Raw genomic sequence first — 16062 nt, forward strand, 5'->3', positions numbered from 1 at the left:
TCCCTTCCAACTGATATGATGTCTGCCACGCACAGTCCTGTCGTGTCATGACAACACGCCAACCGTCGATAACCCTGGTTTTCGAGCATGGAAACGGCGGCGTCAGCTGAGTTTTGTAAAGACATGTATTCCACCGACAGGCTTTATTAGCATTAAAAGGCATACGTCGATAACCAGCTGTATTACGTCGCCAAGGCAACTTTTGTTCTCACAGTTCTTATGAAAAGTATCTCCCCCTTCACCCTCAGATGTAATCAACAGAAAGACTGTAAAAGTGAGAACAGTCTATACTAATTCATCTGAATTAAGTACAACATAAAAAACTAAATATCCAATTAAAGTATTCATCCCCTTTAAGTCAGTAGTTGATGTCTTTAGGTCTGTTGGTAAAAACTCCACATTTATTTAGAGAATCAGATGAAATAAATCTGCAAGGTTTGCAAAAAATCTTTGCGAGAGCACAAGTTGGGATTCTGATACTGAATCGTTGGTTTTTGCTGTTAGTGCGGCTCAAAACGTGCACGGTCATGCAGGTGTAGCTTGAAAATGAAAACATCGCATGTGGTTTTCTTTTATTAAATCACGCATGATGATATAATCTACAGTCGAAGCAAATGCTATCATGACATTTAGCTCTATCCTGGTGCTGGAGAACAATCAGAGGATAGAATCACATAGTGTTTATTAAAAGCCTTCAGAATCAACTCTTTAATAATTACAGCACTTAACATTTACATTTACATTTACACCATAAAAATGTGTAGAATCACAGATATTAATTAACCCAGGCATGCACTTCAAAGCCCTAAACCCCTCTGAGCTGCTGCTGTTCTGAAAAATCTACTTTGAAAAGGGAAAGGTTTTCCTTGCACCCAAGCAACAATGTGAGCAGCCGTTTGGCCAATGGGGGGTGCTGGTGGGCTCTACATCAAATCAGCGGTCGATTAAGTCACTGAGCTGTCTCGTGACACGAGGAGTACATCCTGGTTTCAGAACAAACAGCCTCACCGACCTACGGCAGATCTCCTCGACCTAATGCACAAGCACAATCAGCTACAGGAAGTCGTTGGGTGAATGACGAAGAAGCATGTGACGCAACTAGCTGGAACGAGTTCACCAAGCACAGAGAGGATTTTTTCATTTTAGTTACGAAGACTGGTCTCTAAAATCTCGCTTTTGATGACTGACATGAACACAGTGTGATCACAGAACAGGTATTTCTGTGGGTTTCCAGAGGGGCTGCTAGGATCGACAATAAGCCGCCGGGGCCGAGTGAAGCAGTTTGATGTGGCGCGGCAGCTTTCAGTGCTTCTTCATAGAGTCCAGGAGACGCAGGATGTGCAGGAAGAGGTTGACGATGTCCAGGTAGAGGTTGATGGAGGCCAGGATGTGCTCCTCAGGGGAGAGCTGCTTCATCAGCAGGTGGGTGTCATAGATGATGAAGCCACAGAAGACCAGAGCCCCGGCTCCAGCCAGGACCAGCTCTGTGCTGTCGCTGTTGAAGAAGAACTGCAGAGAGAGACGGAGTCAGCATGGGTGTGTCCTACAGATGCTACCATACTATGGCGACACCAATATTAGACCTAATCTAAGACGGACAAACAGGGACAGCCTCACTCGTGCGGGCCGTTGACTGACCAGTCGGCCAGTCACTCATGAGCACCGTCGCTCTATTGGTTTCAGGGCGCACTCTTCTGTGCACTTGTGTTAGATGGAGGCAGGATCAGGAGGAAGCTTGTGTTGAATTAATATATACACATTACGGCTGGGATGGCAACCATTAGGACAGAGAATACAAAATACACCATGTTTTGATGTTAATTTGGAAGCAAAAACAAATTCATTATTTAATAACAACTGGTCGAGCTTGCTGACCCTGAGTTAAGTTTCGCTGGTGTGGCACCACACGTGCAGCAGCCACTGACACTGTCACTATAGTGTACAACACTCAATATGCACATTGATATATCATTGACAAACTGACAGCCTGTTTACGGCTAAATATCCAAGAGACTAGAATTTATTAGACGTAAAGAGGGTATTACTAGGTATCACTATGAAAAAAAAAAAAAAGGTTGCTACTTAAATGTTATTTATTAATATTGTCTCATGGCTGCCACAGGACCACAAATCAGACTCGGAGCAACTTTTGGTTGCCCAGGGGCCTTGAAGAGACTGTGCAGAGGTACGACTGCTCTGTTAATGTAGCGATAGCCTTTTAAGCTTCCCTTTGCTTTGGGTTTATCAGCAGAATCCCAACGTACATGATCAGGCAAGGAGATGAGCTGCAGCCAAAATCCAGAAAACACAGGAGAGCGGGCAGGTACTGTATGATCCCAAGCTTCCCTTCAACATTTTAGCAACAGCTGGCTCACACACACGCACACACACAGAGGCCCTGCTCAGACCTGGCATTAACATGCGTCTCGGGTGATCCGATCAAAGTGGACCTCCCCGCTCTCTGTGCAAATAAACACACACATCAATTCCGTTTGCAAAGACCAAATGTGTTGTTTTTAACCGGCGGGAGGCAGCAATGAACTTCCTGTGCCTGTTACGCCAGAAGGTAAAAGAAGAAGAAGAAATCTAAACAACAGACACTGGGTCTCTTCCTTAGCATGTTCCAGACAAACCAAATCACCCAAGATGTTTGACACACTTTTAATATCTCTCTATGGGCTTTTGGAGATTTTTAGACGCAATAAACAAAGCCAGTTTACGTGATTCGTGCGACTTTTATCTGTTTGCGAGTGAGTACGTACATCCGCTTATGCAGAGGACGTCAGCTGAGTAGGCGGTCCTTCGACACATTCGCGTACGCGCTGCTAAAAGAATGCTGCCATATTCAAACGGATGTCAATGTGTCTTGGGAGCATTCACACCTGTACTTAGAGCTGTCCGCTTGTGATCAGACCACCCAAGACACATGTTAATGCCAGGTATGAACAGGGCCAGAGACATTCTGCCGATGGAATAGCGAGATAACAGAAGTCATAAAATATCTACTTCTAACACTGCTCATTGTTATAGTGACAGGCTTTAGAACACCCGATAGTGACAGAGTGTGGTGTGTCTGTTTTTGTGTGCAAGGCTCCTTTCTGCCTCCACACATTCATGAAGAGTCTTCATCCAATTTAGGATCAACACAGATAAGAAACATGTTTCAACGTGAGCAGATGTCTTTGGCTCATTTTGCACTGCCAACAGCCAGTGTGCATCTCTGTATGCATTCGTGCTCTCTCTGAATCTGCTGCATACATGCTGCACAGCCCCCGAAGCGCTGTTTTCTGTCTGAACGCAGACTTTCTCTCTTGTTCTTTCGCTCCTACAGCCTTTTTCTATTTCTTTCATAGGAAATAAACACATTCATGTGTGGCCATTCCACTCACCCTCATGAAGCTCGCAATGATGAGGATCCACAGGCAGGCGAACAGACTGTAAGGTGAGAGCAAACCAGACACCGTAAGTCTCATGGTGGCTCCCTCTAGAGGAGGGACACAGCAGTGTTGATAAAACCACCACCTGCGACCGTATGTAACACCCACCCTACTCCCATCCTGCTGAAGTCTCTCTTGGACTGGAAGGTGTAGGCTGTCAGCCCAGCAAACACGGTGCAGGTCAGGAACAAGGCTTGCAGTACAGTGGAGTATTCATAGAAAGTCACTGCGGAGAGAAAAACCCCGCAGTCAGGACAGTCTGCCAACAGGCTCAAAGGATGGAAACTGACAGACTCCTTCAAAAAAATGACTCACAAGCTGTGGCCACAGAGACTGCCTCCAGCAGAGTCTGAAAAACAACACACAATTAGTGGCACTTACGCACTAACCAGCTAGCAGTTATTATTAGATAACCGGCTGCTGCAAAGGTCACTGAGCAGCTGATCCATCATCACAAAATGAAACTGGGAACTATGGAAATAAATGGAAGGGGTCAATATACACCGTAACCCACCTCTTACATGGCTGGACAGCGTTAAAATTGATTGTAGTCAGACTCCAGCTTTGGCAGATGTTACATTCATCATCCGGCTACATCTAAAAGTTACATTCTCTAACACTGAGTCTGTGAGATAAAACAGTTCACTGCTCAACGGACTGCAAACAAAGAAAAAGAAAAAAGAAAAAAGAAATGCTTACAAATACAAGCAGCAGGTAGAGGTTGACTGGATGCCGGTGCCTGTACACGGCCAGGGCCAGCAGAAGAACCAGAGAACCCAGTGCGGAAACCAAAACCACGGCAGGACTGAGGAAGAAACCATACCACAGTCAGACAACATCGCCGGCACTTTTGATTAACACTCAAAATAGGACTGTACAAACATACATACGCACAGTTAGTGACTAGCTTTGGAGACACACATTGTAGATCTAATCCCAGTGTTAGGCGGCGGTAGCACAGCTTTAGGGCATCTCCCAATCCAAATAAACCTGCCTTGTTTGATATCACTGGCCGTAAGGGAGGAAATATGGGGGGGGGGGCGATTTGGTGAAATGACCCTTTAACGCGCACATGTTTGCATTTTATCAGTGGCTGATCTGCAACTAATGTGTATTGCTGTCAGCTCTCATGGTCACCGCCACAAACCCACAGATAATAGAAAATGTCAGGGCAAATAGAGTGGTTTCCCTCCTTATCTGAATGAAAAGACCACTCGCTCTTTCTCAGGGGCTGTGATGGGAAAATTAAAATCTGTGCTTCTAAGCTCTGACTGTTAACTGGGCCGCGAAACTGTCACATATCATCTTGACATGGAGTCCCTCACATCTGGGTCGGACAAACCCTCCTCACCTGGCGTGGACAAAGTCCTTGATGGTCTGGGAGAACATGAAGAGCGCGGAGGTGGCTGTGGTCAGAAGGATCTGCAAGCTCAGGAGGCTGTACACCTTCCTTAGGAAGTCTGCTCAACGAAGACAGCGGTGGAGACAACATTACAGTCGCTGGACGCTCAGCCGGCCGTCGACACATACTTTTGAACCGGGGCTATACGGCGGATACCGCCGGCTTGCGTCCTTCAATTACCGGACCACAAATATCGACATGTTTCGGCAACGGCAGTGTGAGCAGCTCGTTTAACTTAACATGAACGTTAAGTTAAGGTGATACCTCGAGCTAACAACGTCAGGTAAAGCTTCTGAAGGCAACCTCTGTTATGTAACGATAACTAACCACACACAGTAAACAACACAGCAATGCTAACAATGTCGGAAATGCAATGGTTTAACTACTGTTCTCTAAGTTTCGACCAGCGCTTTCTAGCTGACGTTGTTCTGGCTTTATGGGAAACCGAGGTAACGTTAATAAGTGGTTGTTGACGACGGTCTGTATTAACAACAGTGCAGTGCATTTTCCTGTGTGTTTCTACGGTAGCTGACGTTAGCCTTAGCTAGCCTTAGCTAGCGTTAGCTAGCGTTAGCTAGCGTTAGCTGACGTAGCTCGGAGCTGTCCCCCCGCCACGACCCAGACATTGCTCTACTCACCCATCCGTATCTGGATACTGGCTGTGGCGACATTTGTGCCGTAGTTAAAGTCGTCTTCGATAGAAGACCTGGGGTATTTCTCGCTGCTCATCGTGTTCCCGTGGCGTCTTCTCAGCTAGACCGAAGTAGGAAGCTAGTTACTGCGGATTCTCCAGAGTACGGGGGGGACTGGCGTTTGGGAGGCTGAGCCATGGACGTGTAACGGGAAGCGCTCGCTGTCACCGCCAGGGCGCACCCGAGAGCTGAGTGAACGCCGAAGACCTTTTGTCAATAATCCTTATTGAATGCGTTCAATGTACAATGCCGAGGACGGAACACAACGACCAAGGCGACAGAAAACGATTCGGCTATATTTAGACATGAAACGCAATTCGCTCATTTACAGTCGTTACAGCTTTCCTATAATGAGCCAATGGAGAAACGGCCGAAAAAGGAGAAAAAAAGATTAGCCAAATAATTACGATCATGAGACTAATGCTGTTTGCTTGCTTTTCATGCCCCCTGGTCTGGACCGAAACTACAGGCTACTCAACTAAACCAACAGTTCAGCGTCTCGCAGTTTGTCAGTGGTAGAGACAAATTAGAGATGAAAAAAAAAACAGTTTCAGGTGGCACAGTGCAGGAAGAACGTGATACACCACCCTTGAGTATTGTACAGGATAGGATGTGTGTACAAGCAGCTAGTAGATATGTCTTTCTTTGAGGATCATTGAGACAAACAAACAGGCGTTGCACTCTGGATGTTTGGGATTTAAAGGCACCGTTTCGGTGTCCGCCACAGACTTTGCCTTCCTGAGTAGTCCACCAGGGCCCAGGGTTATAACCCTTAGGAACTCGGCCCCTGTTTTTTGGTGTGGTTCATGCCGGCCCTCAGCAGGCTAAAGCCAAATACAGCATCTCGTCCTCGGTAACCTTCTGGTCCCAACTCACGCGACCGCACGTGTAGGGGGTCGGCCCCATTTCCAGCACGCTGATGTTTGTAAGGCCTCGTCGATGCTGTCACTGTGGACGTTGACTTTCAGCATGTAACAGCACGTGAAGAGATCTGATGCTGAGAATTTTGTCTTCTTTTTTTAATTTAGCAAAGTAACCACAATGAAATACAGAGCAAACAAAGCTCGGTGTCAGTTTCTGTTTGTTTTTGTTTCAATGCTTGTCCTCACCTTCTCTCTCGCTCTCTCTTTCTCTCTGTCGCTTTCTAAACAAAACATAAATGACTGCATCTTGTAACGGGAGACTTTCTTTCCACTTAATGTACTGATGTCATTTTAAAGTCAGTCAGGGTTCAGTGAGTAGGACTCTGGGTAGACTGCCAACCGGGGCCCCCAGAGTAGGCTACTTGTGCTACATTTAGGATGCAGACCATAAGATTCAGTCTTTGATTGCTATTAGAATGCTGTTATTAAAAGTTGTTTTTGTGACAGAATATGGACATATAATTATAATTTCATTTTTGAATTTAAGATACAAATAAAATGGAAGGTGAAAAATTTTGTGTCCAGCAGCTCTGGCAGCCTTCTACTGCTCCGTGGACTCCAAAGAGAGTGAGTACTGTTTTTCGATCCGCCCGCTAAAACTTAAACCTCGACATTTTACCGAAGAAGACCAGAAACCCTGCCTGATGGTCGACACACAGAGCACAAGGCAGGGAAATAAGGAGCATGTCTGTAATAAGCTGCTCGTAATAGGTCATAAAGCCACAGAGGTTAATGTGAGAGCTGCTGGAAGAGTCAAAGGCAAAAGAGAAACTTTATAAAACAGGCCTGTCGTGGTTTTTTTCATTGGAATTCCCCTCAACAGTTTGGATTTAGTTTCGATTTACAGTAACACTGTCTCTGCCGTGACTGCGCCCTCCACTGGCGTCAGTATGGTACACGCAGATACGCAGGAGAGTTTCCTCTCAAAAGGTACAGATCAAAAACATTAGGTGTGTGTTGTTAGAAAGGACTGTGGAGCGTTTCTACCATTGCTGTGTTGTTCAGTCAGTCGGCGTTAAATCAAAAGGACCCTCGCCTTGGTCGTGGATTAGTTTCGTTTTTATTTTCCCATTTTATTTTGGGCGTTCCTCTAGTTTGTACTTGCTCGTGCGGTTGCGTGTAAAACGCAGGTGTTACCGCCCCGAGCCGCCAGAAAAGCTTCAGTGCTCCTTGGCATTGATTCTCCAAGTCTCCTGAACTCTACTGGAGGGTGTAACACCATCCTTCATAAAGACATTCCCTCATCTGGTGTTTTGATGGTGGTGGTGGCGAGCGCTGTCTAACACCTGGGTCCAAAACTTCCCATAGGTGTTCAACTGGGTTGAGATCTGGTGACTGTGACGGTCACAGCACATGATTCACATCATTTACATAATCATGGAATCATTCAGGGAGCGCTGTAAAATGGACCGTGAAACGTCAACCATACTGCAAATCGATGAAACAAACACAAACAAAACAGACAATAACAAATATAGAAAAATACTTTGAAAAAATATGTGCTGACATATTTGAATACTTGACCCACTGTTGGTTTCAAGAAAGCCACAACTTGACTTAACAACGGACAACACGCAAACACAGGAGGAAGACTAGGGGCAAGTTTTCCTTATGACGACTCAAAAGCATAAGTAAATACACAACACAGTCACTGCTTCAGGTGGGAGGTGGGGTGGGGGGGTCAAGAAAGACTGGAAGACATGAAGCGATCAGGGTGAATAGAGAATGGAAGAAAAATAGATAAGCAAACACGGGACAAAAGAACAGAGGGTAGGAAGAAGAAACATATAAGAAAAAGCAGGGGTGAGGCTGAGAGTGGTCTCTGAACTATGGGACTGAACCATGTCCTTCCTGTGCGGGGTCCGGATGTCACCTTGACTTGTTCTCGGCATCATAACAAACAAAACAAAACAAAAAGATACAAATAAAGCCCAGAGAAAAATGGTGCCTGGGGATCCTCAGGGAGTTTCCTCAACCTGTCCTGTCCGTGAGGAACCTGTGTGGTCATATTTTACCTAGTAACAATACGATGGAACTCAACGATTGGCTGGTGTCATGCAGTGGGCGGTCTTACAACAACTGTATATAAATGCTGCTTTACTTTCGTTTCTAATCAGTACTACGTGATAAGTAGGACTTTACGTGTTACACCGGCGGCTGTGACACGAACCACTGGTCGACCATGAAGTTTGTCTTGTGTCTAGCAGCTCTGGCAGCCTTCTACTGCTCCGTGGACTCCAAAGAGAGTGAGTACTGTGTGTTTCGATCCGCCCGCTAAAACTTAAACCTCGACATTTTACCGAAGAAGGCCGGAAACCCTGCCTGATGGTCGACACAGAGCACAAGGCAGGGAAATAAGGAGCATGTCTGTAATAAGCTGCTCGTAATAGGTCATAAAGCCACAGAGGTTAATGTGAGAGCTGCTGGAAGAGTCAAAGGCAAAAGAGAAACTTTATAAAACAGGCCTGTCGTGGTTTTTTTCATTGGAATTCCCCTCAACAGTTTGGATTTAGTTTCGATTTACAGTAACACTGTCTCTGCCGTGACTGCGCCCTCCACTGGCCTCAGTATGGTACACGCAGATACGCAGGAGAGTTTCGAGGAGTCATGCAGAAAGCCAAACTCCAGAGGAACCATTTTGTAAACCCTCAGCGCCAGTGAGTTCACATGGAAAAGGTACAGATCAAAAACATTAGGTGTGTGTTGTTAGAAAGGACTGTGGAGCGTTTCTACCATTGCTGCGTTGTTCAGTCAGTCGGCGTTAAATCAAAAGGACCCTCGCCTTGGTTGTGGATTAGTTTCCTTTTTATTTTCCCTTTTTTTTTTTTTGGCGTTCCTCTAGTTTGTACTTGCTCGTACGGTTGCGTGTAAAACGCAGGTGTTACCGCCCCGAGCCGCCAGAAAAGCTTCAGTGCTCCTTGGCATTGATTGTGAGAACAGTTGACGCTCAGACAAAAACTGAGCTTTTTCATCCAGGAAGCTGCATCAGGTAGAGTTCGCACACTGTGTGGTTCATGGTGGTTTGACATAATTTCCCTCTCCATGTTGCCTTCAGGTCCACCCAAGGTTCAGGTGTACAGCTTTAAGCCAGGGGAGTTTGGGAAGGAAAACCAACTGATCTGCCACGTTAGTGACTTTCACCCCCCTGACCTCAGCATCCAGCTGCTTAAGGACGGAGAGGAAATCCCCAATGCCAAGCAGAGCGACCTGGCCTTCAAAGACAACTGGCACTTCCATCTGACCAAGACTGTGCCCTTCACACCCAAAGACGGAGAGAATTACGGCTGCAGGGTCACTCATGGGATGACCGTTAAAAACTACGCCTGGGGTGAGTCAGGATCAGCCAAACTGTGTGTGGAACGTTGTCATAACCAAGGAATGGACAGAAAAATAAAACTGTATCAGCATGTCTTGCAAACACAGTAGGTGATTAAAAAGAGGCACTGGGAAGAAATAAACGATTTCACATAATGATAAGATCCTTACAAACATTCAGAGAGCACATGCATCAACCAGGGCTGAAATCTTCTCTTCAGTGTTATGTCAATGTTTCACCGATAGAGAATTTAAAAAAAAAAAGAGAAAAATGCTTAAAGACAATTACAGACATGGTGAGTCAAGTCATTAGCCTCGATAAACTAAATATCCAAAAACACATGAGACAGAATGTAACCAAATGCCGTGTGAAACATGCTAATGACCACGTTGGCTCACCAGCTTTTTTTTTTCTTTTTTTTTCCAGAGCCAAACATGTAACTGTCCGCAAAGGCCCAGCTTGGTGAGTTCACTCCCTGTATTTTACGGCGTTCGGTGAAGCCGCGCCAGGAATGTCCCATCAGATGTGGATTTGTTGTCGTCCGCTGTACGATGCCGTGTTGTCCTTTCCTCTTTTCAGAGCGATGCCAGGTGGTTTGCCCACAGCTTCAGCAGCATTACCCTCCACACCTTCAATCAACAGGATCACCGTTGCTCCAGACTTTCTTATTCTTCTTTTCTCAAAACTAAATATCAGTATCATGTTAAGGGGACTGTAAACATTCGGCTACTATTTTAATACGAGGGATGCGGTGGATGCAGGGCTTGAAGTCATTTGTAAATTAGTAGTACATTGCTTCTATTTACTTGAAACCATATTTTTCAGCCTTTGATACTAAAAATTGTGTGTATTGAGCATAAGTAATGAAATGCCTCTGTTGATTGAGCGTATAATTTGTTTCTACAAATAAAGTGTGTAACTTAAAAGACTTAAAACTGTTTTTTGTTTTTTTTTGCTGGACCGGACATAAGTGTGACCTGTAATTTTAATTCGTCACGTCAAGAGATTTGTAATTCCATCTACTAAATTAAAGAAAAATAAAATAAAAAAACTTGAAAATGTATGGATGTCGTCTTTTTTTTTTTTTTTTTTAAAAACACAAACTTTTAGAAGTTATACCCTTATTTTAGGAATGTTTATCAATTCTGTCATCCTGGTGGCTTTATGAAGTAGGAAACGGTGTCACTTCACACATCCATTGCAGGTGGACAAGGAAGTCAATAAATGTAATATGGAGACATTTAGATGAGTCGCCCTGAATTTTTTTTATTTTTTTTATTTTACCCTTCCAGTCCGGGGGCTACACCCGAGACAAATTTGACCTGCAGTTCAAATGAGGTCAGTCTAATGCTGAGTCCATAGAGCTGCGTGTGTGTGTGTGTGGGGGGGGGGGGGTAACAGACAACAGGCGTCAATTTGAGAAAAACAACGCCACAGAGACATGTCGGGGCGAACTCTACCTAGCAACAGTTGGTCTTGATTTTTTTCTACTGGTGGGATTAGCGGGTAGAGAACCTCTCGGGGACTCACGTGCTTTGTATTTCCACCAAACTGCGCCGAGGATCCTGGGGCGGGGGGGGCGGAGATAGCGGTCGATCCGCGCTTTGTGCACTGGGCGTAAGAGCCGCCCAACCGTTCCGCCGCTTACCGGAAATCGCTCCCGAACTAAAGACATCGGTTGTTTCACTTTCTTTTGCGGCGTTTTCTTTTTCTTTTTTAAGCGTGGAAATACACGACAGCTTCTCAAATCCAGTACCGTCTGGAGGTGGAAACATGAAGGCAGCTCTCTACGCATTCGTAATCGGCCTGTTTTGCCTTCCGGGCCCGTCGGCGACCAAGGAATGTAAGTATCTACCGTCCGTGTGTGTGTACCAGTGTGTCGACGGAGTGCCCTGAAACGGCAGGTAGGCCTGGGGGCCTTACGACAGATGCTCCCCCGCAGGTAGAGGGAAAACCTCGAGGACCGCGGTGTCTCAGACTGGTAAACGTTTGCTGAGGTTAAAGGCTGAGTTAATGTCGCCGAAGGCGCCGTTACCGCTGAACTGGGACGGTCTGACACCGCTGTTACTATATCCAGATCAGTCTGAGTGCCAGTCCTGTAGTGAAAACCCAGCATTGGAATCTAGATCGGGGGTTCGGTGCCAGCTTTATCGACTTGTCCTCCACTCATCACCGTACACAATCAGCTTCAGTTTGCTCTTCTCGGCAGATCCGCCCACTGTGCAGGTGTACAGCCGTAGACCCGCAGAGTACGGGAAAGACAACGTCTTGATGTGTTACGTGACCGGCTTCCACCCGCCACTAATCACCATCGACCTGCTCAAGAATGGCAACAACATCACCGAGGCCATCCAGTCCGACCTGAGCTTCGAGGAGGGCTGGTTCTACACCCTGCTCAAACACGGGCGGTTCACCCCGAGCAAAGGAGATCAGTACGCCTGCCGAGTGACCCATATGGGGAGACCCAAGACCTTCTTCTTGGGTAGGTTTCTGTCTCTGTCTCAGCGGGACTTTCTCTGGCCACGGTCTCTTTCAGATTGACATGGCCGTCGGGAAGCGCACTGTTACTGTTTCAGGTTTACACTGCATCCACCACATCACATGCGCTACGTTACACTACACTACTACGACTACTGTACCTACCCGGGCTCTGAGCAGCATTTCTCTCGTCACTGTCCCTCGTTGTGTGTTTGTATTTATCCGTAATTATTTCTGTTTTCGAGAAATTGTGTGTGTGTGTATAAATATGTATGTGTATATATATATATATATATATATATATATATATATATATATATATATATATATATATATGTGTGTGTGTATGTGTGTGTATATATATATATATATATATATATATATATATATGTATGTATATATATATATATGTATGTATATATGTGTATATGTATGTATATTTTTGTATGTTTTTGTTTTTTTTGTTACCCTCTCAAAGGTGAAAACAGGAAAGCGTGAGCTAATTTTTCATCCCACAATTTATACATTTCTGATTTCTAGAAGTAGACTAATAATTGAACAAACAGACTTAAATGGACATGAACTGGGACATGACTTCTGAGAACTCATTGCTTTTGAGTTTTTCACTTAATAACTCAGCTTACAAAACAAACACCTGTAAGAAATGAAGCTGTGCTACCGCAATGATTTTTTTTGTCTTTTCTAGACTGTTGTTTCAGTTGTAGTGTGAGGATGCATTTAAAATGTTGAACCTACTGTCGTATTTTTTCTGGAACGACCCACCATTACAGTGTCTAAAATGTCCCCATGTGAGGTGCTAGTTTCTCAACATGGTTGTTTTTTTTTCTCCCCTCTCCAGAATCAGATAATTAGGTTCCGTGCTCCAACTTGCTCCAGGTATGTACCATATTCATTCCCAGTGTCATTTTTCAATACAGTAGACTATCTGTTGAGTAAATGTCCGAGTGACTACACACTCTTTATCCTTTGTTTGATAACCCACAGGTCTGCTGAGTCTCAAGAAGATGATGACGACTGGAAAGCTTTGTCTATAATCTTGGGTTTCATTGTCAAATTTTGAGGGTTCAGCAAATGAGAGTAGAGACTGCACTTAATCCAGCTGTGTGTTTTTGTGAAAGCACTTCCAAATACCAGCAAAGCTTTGTTAATCACTTAGCTTTGAAGAGAGCAGAAATCTTGAAATCTCACAGCAACAAGCCTTAAATTACTAGATTACAATGAATACTGCTCCCCCGGCTCCCACGGGTCCCAGTTTCTCCCAGTTGGACCATGATACATGCATTTTACTACCCCTGTACCTGCACCTGCTGGCTCACACCGTGCCCAATCTCAGAGAGATTTACAATTATGAGATCGTTCAGTCTGAAAATCGGAAATAGACTTTTGAGTGCCGTTCGTGGCGTCCTCGCAAAAAGATGATTAAAAATATGTATATATTTGAGACTATATTCAGACACAGTCTAAGAGGAGCCTGTTTTCTGGGTTGCAATAGCTTTCTTTGTTGCAGCACCACAGTTTTCTACTAGAAAAGCTGCCATCAAGACTGACTGTGCCACTCTGTCTCTGTATTATTGAATTCACCCATGCTTTATTATTACAGTGATAAGTCCTAATGGCTGACATGTCGGCAGACACTTGCACATCCAGCAGAAACAGGGCGATGTGGACATCCATGTATGCTATGCTAATGCTACCCCTGGATGAATTGCTATGCTACATGCGTATGCTAGGCAGAACTCGTGATATGGGAAGTGAAAATGGGATAAAACTCTGGGTGTGAAGAGAAAGAAAAAAAGTTAGGTTTTTAGTAGCCTTAAATGGTGGATTTTGGCAAATATTAAGCGAATTCATCTCTTCATTTTCCAGTTGAGCTTTATTGTACAGAATGACTCCAAACCTGAGCACTTGATTATATTGTTTCTGTAGTCGGCTACTAGTAGACCAATGTATTTTACACAGCATGGTTGGGTGGTTCAATGTGGTGATGACTCTTCAAATTCAATAAATGTGGAAATAAATGTGTTAACGTGTTTGTCTGAATCCTGGACGTCCTCCCTGTTCCGTTCACTGAGCTGTGAATCCTAAAACATTTTACTCCAATCCAGCTGAAGTGAATATGAAACTTCGTCTGAGTTGGACAAGTTAGTCACAGTTAGTGTGTTTAGTGCAAACTCCCCTTTTGTCTCTAACTATCTTTACAGGTCGGTTACCGTTTTCAAAGGTCAGTAAATGACTCTTGGTGGCACCAGAAAATACCAGGCTTCCACCGAAATTAAAGCCCCGTGACGTGAGGCCTAACGAAGCGCCTTTCATGCTGAGCAAGTCGGTGACAACGTTCAGCTTGATTAGCAGCACACTCACTCAGTTTAGCTGTGCTATTAAAAGAGTCGTTGCTAGTGATGCTCACGCCAGTACAATGATTCTTGTCCGTTTTTATACTTGAATACTTGCGGTCTTCGAAATCATTTGAAAGTCGTCCTTTCGGTTAAAGGGGAACGTTCTGCGGATTCATTTCGGGATTTCTGTCGTTCAAGTTGTTTGCTGACTCCTGCTTTGACACTGCTGCGAGCCGTGTTTTCACAGGAATGCCGGAGCCTTACCTCAGGCCAGTGTGCCACACCTCACGGGCCCCCGCAGCCTGCAGTGGTAGGTCACGGTCCTGACTGGGCCCCGTACCCAAGTCACCTGTTTTTCACCTACCTGGGGGGAAGCACTAGTCTGTCAGAGGCTTCTTGTGGCCGTGATGAGTATTTTTGAACTGAATCACACTGTACGTGGTTATTTTGTCCACATCGCGTTCTGCACATTATCATTCAGTCCAGAACAACGGCTGCGATGTAAGTGCGTGACGTCCTGGTCAGCCAACCTCTGACTGTCAAGGCCGGAGGTCTCGAGGTGATCTACAGAAAAAACTGCCTCCCACCATCACGGGGGGTCCACCGGCAGCTTCGGCGCGGGGAGCGGGCGGACACCAGACCCTCCAAGCAGACAGTGACGACAGAAAGCATGTGGTGTGACTCTTTACCACAAGAAACTATGGAGAACTGCCTGTTTTCAGCACTGGTTCAGCCTACCTGGCTATTGGTTCATTCGTGTCAATGTCACCCTCCATAACTGTAATCTTTCAGGTTTTCAGCAATGTCAGAAACAAAAAGAAATGAAGAATGTGTATAGATGACCTTAGTTCGTTTACAATGTATCCATCATCGAGTTTGCAGGGTTTAGAGGATTAGCGCAGCATCATTGTTTGAGTTAAGATCTCTGTTTAATGTCTTCGTCACTTATCTCAAAGTGAGTTTTTACTGTTAGCCTTGTTTGTTTGTTTGTTTTTCGTTTGTTTGTTCATTCATTTGTTTGTTTTTCGTTCGTTTGTTTGTTCGATCGTTTGTTCGTTCATTTGTCTGTTTGTTCGTTTGTTTGTTCGTTCATTTGTCTGTTTGTTTGTTTGTTCGGTTTTTTGTTTGTTCGTTTTTCGTTTGTTTTGTTTGTTCGTTTGTTTGTTCGGTTTTTTGTTTGTTCGTTTTTCGTTTGTTTGTTCATTCATTTGTTTGTTTTTCGTTCGTTTGTTTGTTTGTTCATTCATTTGTTTGTTTGTTCGTTCATTTGTCTGTTTGTTCGTTTGTTTGTTCGTTCATTTGTCTGTTTGTTCGTTTGTTCGATCGTTCGTTTGTTTGTTCGGTTTTTTGTTTGTTTGTTTGTTTTTCGTTTGTTTGTTCGTCTGTGTTGCCCTCTTGGCACCGCGCTGCAACAGACCAAGATTTTCAGAGATTCAGAGGAGAGGCGGACGCGGCTG

The 16062-nt window shown here is 44.8% G+C and overlaps 3 protein-coding genes across 3 annotated transcripts; 2 read left to right on the top strand and 1 right to left on the bottom strand.

The window, feature by feature from the left end:
• Window positions 1-680: 680 nt before the first annotated feature.
• On the bottom strand, window positions 681-5731 carry tmbim4 (transmembrane BAX inhibitor motif containing 4). The gene is made up of 7 exons (XM_040145471.1): window positions 5478-5731; window positions 4789-4897; window positions 4137-4242; window positions 3753-3786; window positions 3546-3663; window positions 3390-3435; window positions 681-1509 (listed from the first exon to the last, which is right to left on the bottom strand). The coding sequence occupies exons 1-7, from the start codon at window positions 5566-5568 to the stop codon at window positions 1303-1305; spliced, it is 711 nt and encodes a 236-aa protein (XP_040001405.1). The 5' UTR covers window positions 5569-5731; the 3' UTR covers window positions 681-1302.
• A 2826-nt stretch (window positions 5732-8557) lies between these two features.
• Window positions 8558-10698, top strand: LOC120799935 (beta-2-microglobulin-like). Its single transcript, XM_040145486.1, has 4 exons — window positions 8558-8700; window positions 9510-9782; window positions 10197-10232; window positions 10350-10698. Exons 1-3 carry the CDS (start codon window positions 8637-8639, stop codon window positions 10208-10210), a joined length of 351 nt encoding a protein of 116 aa, XP_040001420.1. The 5' UTR covers window positions 8558-8636; the 3' UTR covers window positions 10211-10232; window positions 10350-10698.
• A 648-nt stretch (window positions 10699-11346) lies between these two features.
• LOC120803379 (beta-2-microglobulin-like) lies at window positions 11347-13941 on the top strand. The gene is made up of 4 exons (XM_040151785.1): window positions 11347-11613; window positions 11980-12252; window positions 13108-13145; window positions 13254-13941. Exons 1-3 carry the CDS (start codon window positions 11544-11546, stop codon window positions 13119-13121), a joined length of 357 nt encoding a protein of 118 aa, XP_040007719.1. The 5' UTR covers window positions 11347-11543; the 3' UTR covers window positions 13122-13145; window positions 13254-13941.
• Window positions 13942-16062: the final 2121 nt, after the last annotated feature.

Source organism: Xiphias gladius, chromosome 2 (genome assembly GCF_016859285.1).
Source record: "Xiphias gladius isolate SHS-SW01 ecotype Sanya breed wild chromosome 2, ASM1685928v1, whole genome shotgun sequence".
NCBI classification, from domain to species: domain Eukaryota; kingdom Metazoa; phylum Chordata; class Actinopteri; order Istiophoriformes; family Xiphiidae; genus Xiphias; species Xiphias gladius.

Excerpts from the sequence above, each read along its gene's own strand:
- tmbim4 (XM_040145471.1), bottom strand. The coding sequence starts at position 5,568 with ATGAGCAGCGAGAAATACCCCAGGTCTTCTATCGAAGACGACTTTAAC. Across the intron at positions 3,787-4,136 it reads TCTACCTGCTGCTTGTATTT|ACTCTGCTGGAGGCAGTCTC; the intron begins GTAAGCATTTCT and ends GTTGTTTTTCAG. Across the intron at positions 1,510-3,389 it reads TCATTGCGAGCTTCATGAGG|TTCTTCTTCAACAGCGACAG; the intron begins GTGAGTGGAATG and ends CTCTCTCTGCAG.
- LOC120799935 (XM_040145486.1), top strand. The coding sequence starts at position 8,637 with ATGAAGTTTGTCTTGTGTCTAGCAGCTCTGGCAGCCTTCTACTGCTCC. Across the intron at positions 8,701-9,509 it reads CTCCGTGGACTCCAAAGAGA|GTCCACCCAAGGTTCAGGTG; the intron begins GTGAGTACTGTG and ends TGTTGCCTTCAG.
- LOC120803379 (XM_040151785.1), top strand. The coding sequence starts at position 11,544 with ATGAAGGCAGCTCTCTACGCATTCGTAATCGGCCTGTTTTGCCTTCCG. Across the intron at positions 11,614-11,979 it reads CCCGTCGGCGACCAAGGAAT|ATCCGCCCACTGTGCAGGTG; the intron begins GTAAGTATCTAC and ends TCTTCTCGGCAG.